We start from the raw sequence: 12,288 nt of genomic DNA, 5'->3' as shown, positions 1-12,288 counted from the left end.
TGCAGGGACAAACAGACACAGTGGGAGGCTGGGGAGACCCTGCCCAGTACACAGCATAGGGAGCATAGACCCCCATATGCTGCTTAGGCAACAGATTTATCCACCCACCAAGCTGCCCATTGTTTTCAGGTGCCCTACTTTTAGCAACACCTTGCCCCATTCCCAGCTTGGAGGAGCTGTCAACCACTCCCAGCCCTGCTGAATACTGCTGGCAGTGCTTTCCCTTCCTGTGCAAAGCACAGTGCAGTTCAAGGGCTGTGAACACTTCTGAATAATTCTCAGTTTGTCCCCTTGGTTGCCCAGGTTGTGCTGTCCCACCTGTATGTTCCCCATCACACCAGTGGACTCCATCCTGCTGGCCACGTTCACTGTGTTGCCCCAGATGTCATAGTGTGGCTTGCGGGCACCAATGACTCCTGCTAGAACAGCTCCCTTGTTCATGCCTGTGCAAGAGCAGGGTGGGTGTCACCTCTGTGCTTGGTGACATCCAGATGGGACTCCCAGGTGCTCTGGGAGACAGGGCATGAGGTCACCCCAGGCCTCATGAGGTCCCACCACTCACTGGGAAGGAGGAGAGAGCCCCATGTTCCCAGACTTGCCTATGCGCAGCATGAAATTGTTGAAGGACTGGTAGTTGATGTTCATCAGTGTCACCTTCATGGCCAAGGCAAAATCGGCGAGGTCAGCCAAATGCTGCCAGCGCTCCTTATCCGAGAGGGTCTCCTTCTGCAAGAGCAGTAGGTCAGGAATGTCCCCCTTTGCCCACCATCCCCTGCCACAGGGACCCCTTACCTTGGTGCTGTAGCCGTTGGCATTGGCATCAGGGGTCACTCCAGACGCAGCCATGTAGGTGCTGCCGATGGTTTTGATTTTGGTAATACACCGGAATTGGGGTTCATCCAGGAGCTGAACCACAGGAATAGATCTTCAGGTGCCTGAGGCCACTGGCCAAAGCCCTATGTTGCCCCCATGACCAGCTCCAGCCCAACTCACTGCGTCAAAGTCAGAGATGATCTCATTGAGGAACCGCAGGCACTCGATGCCCCCATTGTTGATGCTCTCCTCTGTGTAGAAGTCGGCGAAGTTGGGGAGAGAAGCAAACATGACGCCAATCTCATCGTAGGACTGGCTGTACAGCTCCTGGGGAGGGGAAGGACAGTGGTTGTCAGCTGGAGATGGAGATGTGTCTGCACCTCCAGCAAACCCGAAACCTCCAAACCCAACCCTCCTCCATCTGAAAAAATAAGGGTGCTCTGCAGTCCTGTGCAAGGCCAAGAAATTGCCTCCATCCAACCAAAGATGCTTGACTAGTGTCTTTGGTAACCTCTCCAAATACAGAGGCCATGAACAAAAAAAAAACCGAGTTGAATCACTAAATTTAACCAGGACTCTTGGGGATGCTGCTTGTGGGACAGAAGGTCTGTGTTCCTGGGTGCCCCTCACCTCATCCCGCTTCTTGGAGCCCAGGAAGTGCCGGGCCACGTGCTCGGGCAGCATGTTGGTGACAAGGGCTTCGTTCCAGCGCCGCATCTCATAGACCCGCTCCTTCTGGTCATGGACATCAATCTTCCAGAGGAAGAGTGTCCTGGCTAGCTTTTCCACCTGCAGGCAGGGGGAGATGGGTGCAGCAGGGCCTCACCAGCACTAGGAGCATGCCAGCTGGTGTGGGGCTGAGCCGGGCTTGGATGGAGGCTATGGGGCAAGGTGAAACCGTAATGGGAGACATAAGACCTCATGTGAGAGGTAAATGGGACCTTCATGGTGAAAGCATGGGGTCTGGAGCCACTATGATGCTGCCTGCTCTAAATCTTGGGGGAGATGGAGGTGCCAATGTAGTCCTAGGCTTCCGTGGAGAAGAGCTGCAGGTGGTTCCACAGTTGGGGACCAACCGAGCTTCTTTGGAGCATGCAGAAACCAGGCTTGGGGCTGCAGTAACAACCCAGAGAGAAAGGAAGAAAGGGGGCCTCCTAAAAGGGCTGAGTCACTCACGTGGCGAGAGAAGTAGTAAAAGCTGAGCATCACGATGAAGATCATGGCTGTCATGGAGTACTTGGAGGGGACCAGTGAGGACCTGCTGGGGGATGTGGCAAGGTGTAGGTGGGTGGTGAGCTGGGCCGTGCCCCCTCACCATGCCCTTACCACCCCTTACATGCTCTGCTGGCTGCGGCGGCGGTCGTACTGGTCGAAGATGTGCTCCCAGGCGTAGATGTTGACAGTGCCGGCTGCCCCAGTGATCAACACCATGAGAGTCAGCTTGACCATGTGGCTGACCTGCACCAGCATGATGGTGGCCACCAGGGCCAGCATGGCGATGTAGCTGTAGTACTTGGGCTGTTCCCAACAGCCGCCTGGCCGTGGTGGCACCACCGTCCCATTGCCTGTCCCACTGTAGTCCTGCTGACAGCTGAGCTGGGGGCATGAGGGCAGGATGAGGACGGGGGGCAGGGAGCGACGATGTCCCCCCAAGAGCTGGAGTATTTTGCGGGAGAGAAGAGGACACCCCAACTGCCAGGTGTTAAAATCCTCCCCAGCTTCAGCACAGCCCTCATTGATTTAACAATTGGCTGTGCATGGGACTGTGCACAATTATGGGCTGCTGGGACACGGAAGGTCAGAGAGGGTTCCTGCGCTGACCCCATGTCTCACCATGTCCACAATATCAGCCATGGTGACAATGATGATGGCAGCCATGGCCCAGGTGTTGCGTGCCCAGCGAGTCCTGTCAATCCAGGTGGAGAAGGCCACGAGCTTTTTGGGGAAGACCTGCCAGGAGAAGACAAGGGACTTCACCCAGGTGGGACACAACATCACGGTGGCCATAGAGAGAACAAATAGCAATAATGGGGTGGCACAAAATATAGACGGGGAAGGTGTTGGGGGAAAGAGCAGCCCCCAAACCTCACCCATCCTCAGTGTCCCCCCCTCCTGAGGCTGCCCATCCCGCTCTCACCCGGGGAAAGATGGCAGCCAGTGAGCAGAGGGTAAGGATGAGCAGCAAGATCTCCCCCACCACGAAGGTCACGTAGTTGGCCACCAACCTGTCGCAAAAAGACCCAGGATGGGACCGATCTGAAGCCCTGCGGGGCTGAAGGCAAGCTGGGGCAATCCATCCCCAATGTCTCCCCACCATACCAAGGGTCGATGAAGACCTCCACCAAGGCAGTGAAGAAAAGGACAACACAGGAGCAGCTGAAAGCAGCACCACTCTGCTTCTCCTTCTCCACTGAGTAGCGCGTCTCCATCTCAGGGTCAGTGAAGCGCATGGAGAGCCGGAAGGTGCTCTTCCCCTTCAGCCTGCCAGCAACATTGGCCATCAGCACCCAACAGGGCTGGGCTGGGTCGCACCGCCGGCTGGGTGACTCACGCCTGGACAGATTCACGCTCCAGCAGGGCCTCGTTGAGCAGCTTGTTGAGCTCCTGCTCATTCTGCGACGCGTCGATTACCCGCTCAGCCAGGTCCCGTAGCCGCAGCCGGCGCCGCGGGTTGGGGAAGGATGGGTTCACAGCCTGTGCCACAAAGCAAAGCATCAGTGGGAACGCTGAGGCCATCGTGGTGTGATCATCACGGCAGTCCCCAAAATACAAGCTGAAGGGGGTGCTTCCCACGCACCGTACCTCTCCATCCTCCTCCCCATTCTCCAGGGTGCCCCTCACCCTGGCGTCGGACTCATCAGGCTCCTCCGGGCTGGTGCACGCCAAGCTGGCACTGCCATTGCGCTCCTTGGTGTTGATGAGCAGTGGGGAGCCTCCGTGGGATGAGGTCAGTGACAGCTTCTGCAAGGCCGAGGCGGTGGCTCACAATGTGCCAAGGACGCCTGCTGCGGTGGCACCGGTGCCCACGCCACCACTCACCACCCCATTGATGCCATTGCGTAGAGGCTGCTTGGGCACCACGATGAGGTAGGTGACAATGCCCTTCTCCTTCAGGTACTCGCAGCGAGAGCCACCCTCGCCTGGCTCCACCTCGAACTCACCCTTCAAGCAATCCATGGTGCTCTGAGAGATGTGCACACGCCTGCGGGACACGAGGTGCCATGAACTGGGGCTACCCTATGGGTATGGGATGGTGACACCATGTCTCATCCCCACCAAGAGATGCTCACCCAGGGATGCCACCCGCCTCCATCTTGTTGGCCACGGTGACGTCGGTGGACCACACGTCGTACTGCCAACGCTTCTGGCCCAGCACGCCGCCCAGCACCGTCCCGCTGTGCACTCCCACACGCATGTCCACTGCTGTCTTGGTCTTTTCCCGCACGTAACTGGGAGGGTGACATGGGAGTCACTCGCTGCCCCTTCTGCTTCCAACCCCAGGGCAATAACACTTTCCTTAATTGAGTGTACTTGGTACAGGAGAGGAGACAGAAAAGGGTAGGGTGGTGTCCTGCCTTGGAGAAGCCCAATGGGGTGACCCTGGTGGGGCACTGGGGAGCCCCTGCCTATATCAGTATCCATCACTGGGTCCTCCCTGCCTTCTGCGAAACCCCAGGGACACCCTTGGGACAGTGATCAGCACACGATAGACACGATGAGGATGTACTGGAAATGATGACAAGAACACAATGGGAATGAGGACAAGGACACTATCATTGGTATTGGCACAGGTTGCTGCGGGTGCCCCGTTCATGGCAGTGCCCAAGGCCAGGCTGGATGGGGCTTTGGGCAGACTGGTCTATGGGAGGTATCCCTGCCTACAGCATGGGATTGGAACTGGTTGGGCTTCAAGGTCCCTTCCAACTCAAGGTCTCTTCCAGCCCAAGTCATTCTATGATTCTAAGTTATGCTGAAAACGATGATGAGGACATATTGGGAACAATGACAAGAACACCGTGGGGACAATCCTCTTACGAAATGGCCTCCACCATGGCAAGCCCCATCATGATGGAGCAGACAGCGTGGTCCTCCCGGTAGTCAGGCAGCCCACAGATGCAGTAATAGCAGTCACCCAGGATCTTGATGCGCAGTTGGTGGTATTTCTGGGGAGAGGGGCATGGTATCAGCTCCCTCCCCCTGGCTGGGCTCCCCCCATCTCTCTCCCAGGCAGGGCTTGCTCCATCCTTGCCCATGCCGAGCTCTTCCATGCTCACAAGGGACACAATTAATCTGATTTTCCATTCCCTCCCTGTCTCCCTGAAGATTTGGCCAACTGCAGCCCAGATGGTGGAGGCCCCCACCCCTTCCCCGTTCTATTTTTGCCAGTACAACATGGGGCATCTCCAGCCCATCCCCTTGCTGATGAGCGGGGACACTCACGGCTGCCAGCTTGTCGAAGCGGGCGAAGAGCTCGTTGAGGAGCTTCACCAGCTCCTGGGCACTGCAGGATGAGGAGAGCTGCGTGAAGCCCACGATGTCTGCAAAGAGGATGCTGTGGGGAGCGAGGTGTTACAAATATGCTCCTCACGGGGAGAATTTGCAGCGAGAATTTCTTTTCCCATAACGCAGACATGTCTGCGACGATCGGTTCAGCTATGTCCCTACAGGCTATTTTGGGACGTGGCTGGAAATGATGCTCTGCAAATCATGTCTGGATCAAAAAGTGGCCCCAAGCCATAGTCTGGCTGGCAGCTGTCCCCTGTTACCCTTTGCTTTAGCCACCACCACCCCCTCCTCCCCCCAGTCTCCTTCTAGGGCTTCTCTGGCCCTAAATACAAGAAATTGAGAGATTTTCCCCATTGACCATGGCATGGATAGGAGCCAGCCCTACCTGACATTCTCATGGCGGTACATGTACATGGTGTTGAACTGCTGCATCTCCTTCTGGCTCGGGTCCTTCTTCATATCCTTCAGCATCTCATCCGCCACGTGCTTGGGCAGGATGGAGAGCATCAGCCGCTCCTGGGGGACAGGGCAGGAAGCTGAGTGTAAGTGCACTGTGCATGTGCTGTTCTGAGCAGCCCCCTCTCCATGCGGACAGAGTAGCAAAGGTCAGCCCAAAAACCCATGCCAGCACTAGAAGGTCTGCAGCAATGTCTACTAGTGAGAGGAGAAGAGGTGATGGCCTTAAGTTGTGCCAGGGGAGGTTCAGGTTGAATATCAGGAGATATTTATTCTCCAAAAGAGCAATGATGCAGTGGCACAGCTGCCCAGGGACATGGTGGGGTCACCAAACCTGGAGGTGGTTCAGAACCGTGGGGATGTGGCACTGAGGGACATGGTGGGGTGGGCTGGGATTGGATTTGGGAATCTTGGAGGTATTTTCCAACCTGAATGACTCTGATTTTATGTCCCTGCAAATTGCCCTGGGGATGGGACATCTACACCATGGAGGATCTCTTGATTTAAAGGCATGGTGTGTCCACATGCCACCCCATAGGGCAGCAGCACTGGCCCCAAGGACGAGTAAACCAATGGGGGACATCATACTCCCTGCTTTCCCCACAGCCCTGCAGCTGGAAAGGGGATGCATCCCCCATCTGGCTGCACGTGAGGATCTGTGCTATGTGTAATTAACATTGTTAATGAAGTGGGTTTTCCCCCGGGTTTCTGTGCACAATGGGGCTGTTGCTGGAGGAACAGCTCCATGTCCCCGCCTGTGGCTTTCAGAGCTGCCACCATACAGACAGCACACAGTGAGACACTGCTGCAAGGAAAGGAGTCAGGGATTTCCCAAGATGTCCACTGGGGCTTGATGCTGAATAACCCTGAATTCACCCAGTCGCTTTGCAAGCTTCAAAGCTACTGACCAGCCAGTGTATGGGGCAATGCTGGTGGGAAAAAGGCCACAAAGTGCTCCCTGTGATGTGGGTGTTGTGCTGGTGTCCTCCCACCCCAAGAAACACAGTGCTGACAATGGGCTGGACCCAACACGCATCTCTGTTGCCATTGGGAGCAAATTGCTGGCAGCGGATCAACGAGATAAGAGATGGGAGATGGGGAGAGAGGCCCCAGATAAGGTGCTAAAATTAGCTGGGCTCATAACTGGATACTGGCTGGAGAAAATGAAGCTTTCCAACTGACTTCTGTCAACACCGTGCAGGTTCTCCACCTGCTGTTATCACTCCTGTCCCCACAGCAGGATCAGCCCCGTGAGAAGTGAGGTGGCCAAGATCCCAATGGGGACATTGCTGGCTGGGGATGGGGAAACGCTGCAGGGCCATGCCTGGTGATGGGGACATGGAGACTTCTTGTGTGGCCATTATTTAGGGACAGAGAAATGTTATGTGGCCACACTGGATGATGGGGACGTGACATATGGCCATGCCCAAAGATGGGAACTGTGCACAAGGCAGGGACATACTGCATGGCCATGCCTGAGGACAAGGACCTGCCATACGACCATGTCTATAGACAGAGACATTCCAAGTGTCTGTGACTGGGGAGGGACCTGCTGTATAGCTGTGATCATGGACACATGCTTGAGGACAAGGACCAGCCACGTGTCTACGTCCAGTGATGGAGACCTGCAGCCTGGCCATGCCTGGGGATCTGCAACATGGCTCTGCCCAAGGACAGTGACATGCCACATGGACGTGCCCAAACAAAGGGACATGCCATGTGTCCATGCCTGATGAATGGGATCGACAGCATGGCCATGCCCAAAGCTGGGGACTTGCCATGGGAATGGGGACAGTTTGGAAGTGGCCATGTCAGAAGCTGTGAGGTCTTGGAAGAGGACAGTTACATGGTGAGTCCTCACTGAAACGCAATTCCCACTTCTGGTCCTCTTATCCTTGTTGTCAGCCACCTGTGCCCCATCTTGCTGTCCCCATATTGTCCCCAGCCACAGCTCCTACCTGCTGCTGGCTCTGCTCCTCCAGGTTGAGCTTGACCTCGAGGGACTGCCGTGCTTCCAGGAAGGCTTTTCGGTGCTTGCGGTCAGCCATGTAGTAGGACATGGTGCCCACCGTGATGGCACAAAGGTAGATGGCAATGTTGGACAGGATCTGTGGGGATGATTTGGGGTGAGAAAGCATTCTGATGATGGAAGACGAAATCAAATCTGGGTGCAAGCCTCTGTGCTATGGATAACTGCTGGGGGGACTCACTTCACTGCCATGAAGCGGTAGCTCTGCAGGAGAGGTTGACAGGAGACCTCATGGCCCCTGAAGGCTGACTGCCTCATTAAACTTTGCAGAGATGTTTTGGAAAATGGCAGTGGGTCCACAGGGGCAGGAGCTGCCCTGGGGACAGTTACGCAGGGGCTGAAGTGTAGAAACTAATGAAAACATGGCCAAACCCTACACATATGCACGCTCCCATCCCTTCCAGCTGCCAAAACCTATGGTATGAGGTGGCAGTATGAAAGGTGGATGTGCCCAGGTGCTGCTGGCCATGAAAATCCATTCTGTTTGCTGTGAGCATGGTGACCCATAGGTCAGACCCCGTCAATGGGACCATGGAAAAAAGAGCAAGAGCCCTTCATGGAAAGTATGAAAGTGAAAGTTGAGAGAATTCAGTTTGTTTAGTCTAGAAAGGCTAAGTGTGGCAGGAAGGACATGATGGCAGGTTGCAGCTCTGCTGAAGGCAGCTCTCAGGACATGGAGAAGCTCTCCCATCCCAGAGCACAGTCTAAGTGACAGTCTGTCTCCATTGGGGACTTGCCACCATGCTCAGTGTCCACCTCCTGACCCCTACTCCCCAGCCTTGCATGCCAAAGCCCAGCTCTCCGGCTTGTGCCCATCCCCCATCCCTGCAGCTCGGGATTCCCGGGAAGCCCCAGTGTGGCAGCTGGCAAGTGAGAACCATCTGGAGGTGGGCACGGAGAAGAAACCCCCAAACCAGCCGCTTCTCTCTATTTTTAAGCAGTTGCCATGACAATGCACCGCTCCGCCGAGCTCAGCACTGTTCGGCACACACGGGGTCACTGGGAACCCCGCCTGGATGGAGACATGCCTACCCCAAAACCCCACGTCACGTGGCCATATACCACAGCCAAGCACATCCTTGCGCTGTGCCAGGGATGCTCAACTCCCAAAGCATCCAACAGGTGCTCCAAGGTGGGCCTGCAGACCGTGCCGTTTTCCTCCGGCCCCACCAGTGTCTTGCAGGCTTGGAGGCCATCCAAACTGAGGATGAGTCAATGGCCCAGCCCAGTGAGTGACAATGAAGCCACAGGCAGGGGATGGAGACCCCATGGTAGGATGAGAGGTAATGGCTTGAAGTTGTGCCAGGGGAGGTTCAGGTTGGATATTAGGAACAATTTATTCTCCAGAAGAACAGTGATGCAGTGACACAGATGCCCAGGGGGGCAGTGGGGTCACCATCTCTGGAGGTGTTCGAGAAGCATAGAGGTGTGGCACTGATTGATGTGGGCAGTGGGCATGGTGGGGATTGGTGGGGTTGGACATGGGGACCACAGAGGTCCCTTCCAACCTTAATGACTCTATGATTCTATGGACTGAGTCCCATGCATCCTGTCTATCTCACGGCATGGAGCACCACCAAACCCAGAGCCCCAGACCCCCAGCCCCATTCAGCCTGTGGGCTCCTTCTGGACAGCTGGAGCAGGGCAGAAGCTGCTGGCATTTCTCATCAACCCTCTTGGGCTGCGCCGGTCCAAGCAGCACCCGCTGCTTCATCCTATTAATAGCAGTGCCCTCGGGGAGCCGTACAAACGTCCATAATAATAAAGCATATGATGTTTATTTCTGGACATAATGTTCCTCTTTTGCAGCAAGCAGAGGCTGAGGCATGCGGCGTTGCCAAGGTTTTGCTGGCCTCAGACTTGTCGTGCCACAGCAATGATGAACGCAGGCGCTGCTGGCTGGGGGGATGCCTGCAGAGCCCCCAAATCCAGGCACGTTGTCACCATCTCACTGCAGTGCCAGGAGCAAAGGCAGGAGATGGAGTCCCTGTTGCATGCATCTCCTTTGGGTTTGCGTTTTTTGAATCAGCAGGGAGCAAAACCTGGAAAAGCCACTGCTTGCACAGGTTTCCGTAGCATCTTCTTACGGAGCGCACATGTGGAGCGGGCAGCGTGGGCACTTCCAGCAGGATTTTCCACTGTCAACAGCCACTGCTGCACAAGTTTGCAGCTCTGCCTTTTATTTTCCCATCCCCTGAAGAAGGCCGTGCTACTAGCAGGCCTGGAAATGCTGTGTGTGCTGCCTGCTAGAGCACCCAAGATGGATGGGCATGGGGGACATCAGTGGGGCTTGGGTCACCTTCCTGCTGCAAAACTCATTGCTCTGGGGCAACAGTGACAACACTGTAGCTGCTCCAGGCAAGAATTTCCCAGGAAAAACTGAGGTGATAGGCCAAGGACCACTCTACCCCTGCATCCCCATCGTTTGCTGCCATGCACGAAATGGTGGCCCATCCCTATGGCAGCATTGGAGCTTGGGGATGCTGTTTCTTTCGTTTTCTTTGGCAGAAAATCATCCCCAAAGCATCCCCAAGCATGGGGCTGAGCAGCTTCACATCGGAGCTCCAGCATGGGGGGGTCGATGGGTCCCAGCCCTGTGGTGGGGTGGCTGCAGGGCTGATGGCTGTGGGGCTGGTGCCTGCTTGGGGCCATTTAGTTCTCCCAGCTCCATCCTCCTGGGAATCCTCTGGTGGCTGTTTGTGGACCTGGAGGAAGGCCCACGCTGGGCTGCTGCCAGCCTTTGGCTAAAAATGGCCTTTTAAAGATATTTTTGTAATTTAAGGGGAAATCAGCACAAGTGGGGTCCCTTAGCAGGGAGGATGGGGATGCCCTCAGCTCACCGTGCCTCAATTTCCCCAGCAGCTAAAGCACAGCCCATTTGTCTACACAGCCTGGGTGGCTCTCAGGGTTGAATCTGTAGCTTTGAGGCCAGGTCTGTGGCATGGGTGCCATGGGGGTGTTTTAGGAGAGCACCCTGCATCCAACAAGCACCACCATCAGCTCAGAGTACACAGATCAAAGAAACTCTAGGGTCAAAGCATAGAGCACATGAACACGAGGTTAAGCCATGGGAACACAGTTGGCCTCTTCAGCCTAACTAGAGATAGGATGAGAAGTAATGGCCTCGAGTTGTGCCAGGGGAGGTTTGGGTTAGATATCAGGGAAAGAGTGCAGAGGTATTGGAACAGGGAGGTGGTGGAGTCACCGCCCCTGGAGGCGTTGAAGAACCGTGGGGATGTGGTACTTAGGGACCCAGCCAGTGGGCACGATGGAGGCTTTGGGGTTGGGTTTGGAGATCTCAGAAGCCTTTTCCAACCTGAATGATTCTTTATGACTGAGTGTGGTGGTAACGGGTTGATGCTTGGACTTGGTGATTGTAGAGGTCTTTTGCAAGCTTAATGACTTGATGATTGCACGATTCGCCCTATGCCACCCCCGGGTCCCAACATCCCCCGTCCTGTCCCCGTGTCCCCGTACCTGTCTCAGCAGCGTGCCCTCATCCAGGGCATCCTGCCTCTGTTGGGCGACGGTGACGCCAAGCACCAGCGTGTGGACGCCGCAGGACACGGCGGTGATGAGCACGATGGGCGCCAGGCGCAGCGGCAACGTGATGAAGAAGGAGAAGACGAAGAAGGCCTGCCAGCCCACCGTGTCGCTGGCCTCGGGCGAACGCGAAAAGTTGAGGCCCAAGTAGCAGAAGATCTGGGCCAAGATGAGGACCCAGAGGACATAGGGCAGGAAGCGACGGGCGATGCGCTCGGGTAGCAGCCTGTATTTGCAGAGGGCAAAAAGCAACACGTGGGCGGCCAAGCCGGTCCCTGCTGCCAACGCAGGGGCCAATTTGTCGGCGGCGTAGACCGTGGCACACATGAGAAGGACGTAGCAATCGAAGAGGGCTGCGAAGACCACCAGCACCAGGAGGGTCTCGTGGCGTTGCCGGCGGAAGTAGGTCTGGTAGAGGTTCTCCAGGGACTCGGGAGCGAAGGTGAGGCGCATGAAGCGGGGCAGGCAGAGGCACGGCCCCGAGCTGCGCACCGTCACCTCGTGGGTCCGGCCCACGGCGTGCTCGGGGTCCGACGGCAGGCTCACCGAGTAGTCGGCGGAGTACTCGGCCGAGTACTCGGGCTCCGAGAAATCCCTGTTCCTCGGCATCGCGATGCTTTTCCCACTCCGATCCCGGAGAAACGATGCTCAGCGGGGCATCGCCCTCAGCATCCCCGTTCGGCGGAGCTCCGCGGTCGCTCTCCTTTCCGGGAGCCGTTCTCTCCGGGCTCTCCTCTCGCAGAAGAGCGGCCGGAGGAGGCGATGGGGATTATAAATAGCGAAGGCCGGGAGCCGTGCCGAGCCGGCCTGCCCAGCCCCTGCGCACTGCTTGGCTGCGAGCGGAGCGACGCGGAGAGGAAAAATGTCGCGATGCCTCCTTCCCTCCTTCCCTGCCCCTCCTTCGAGGGCAGCCGGCTTCGGGGGCGACCCCGGCGCTGCCC

The 12,288-nt window shown here is 56.5% G+C and overlaps 1 protein-coding gene across 4 annotated transcripts in view; it reads right to left on the bottom strand.

Moving 5' to 3' along the window:
• The window catches only part of ADCY3 (adenylate cyclase 3), a 13,044-nt gene extending 756 nt beyond the window's left edge, over nt 1–12,288 (bottom strand). The window contains exons 1-19 of one of the 4 annotated variants that reach the window (XM_090136552.1): nt 11,282–12,287; nt 7,734–7,883; nt 5,705–5,835; nt 5,254–5,365; nt 4,849–4,976; nt 4,104–4,262; nt 3,853–4,015; nt 3,616–3,774; nt 3,365–3,507; nt 3,133–3,294; nt 2,951–3,038; nt 2,647–2,763; nt 2,150–2,409; nt 1,990–2,074; nt 1,444–1,602; nt 994–1,140; nt 793–906; nt 600–726; nt 319–443 (exon numbers count right to left, since the gene is read on the bottom strand). In XM_090136552.1, the coding sequence (XP_089992678.1) occupies nt 319–443; nt 600–726; nt 793–906; nt 994–1,140; nt 1,444–1,602; nt 1,990–2,074; nt 2,150–2,409; nt 2,647–2,763; nt 2,951–3,038; nt 3,133–3,294; nt 3,365–3,507; nt 3,616–3,774; nt 3,853–4,015; nt 4,104–4,262; nt 4,849–4,976; nt 5,254–5,365; nt 5,705–5,835; nt 7,734–7,883; nt 11,282–11,956 (3,204 nt within the window). In that variant the 5' untranslated portion in view covers nt 11,957–12,287. Of the gene's footprint in view, nt 1–7; nt 444–599; nt 727–792; nt 907–993; nt 1,141–1,443; nt 1,603–1,989; nt 2,075–2,149; nt 2,410–2,646; nt 2,764–2,950; nt 3,039–3,132; nt 3,295–3,364; nt 3,775–3,852; nt 4,016–4,103; nt 4,263–4,848; nt 4,977–5,253; nt 5,366–5,704; nt 5,836–7,733; nt 7,884–11,281 lie in introns of those variants that run through there. The other 3 variants (XM_090136553.1, XM_090136551.1, XM_090136550.1) reach the window with 3 other exon arrangements.

Source organism: Phasianus colchicus, chromosome 2 (assembly GCF_987193195.1).
Source record: "Phasianus colchicus chromosome 2, bPhaCol1.hap1.1, whole genome shotgun sequence".
In the NCBI taxonomy this organism is placed as follows: Eukaryota; Metazoa; Chordata; class Aves; order Galliformes; family Phasianidae; genus Phasianus; species Phasianus colchicus.
Note: the sequence above shows the minus strand (reverse complement) of the source record. Positions and strands in the feature narration are given on the sequence as shown.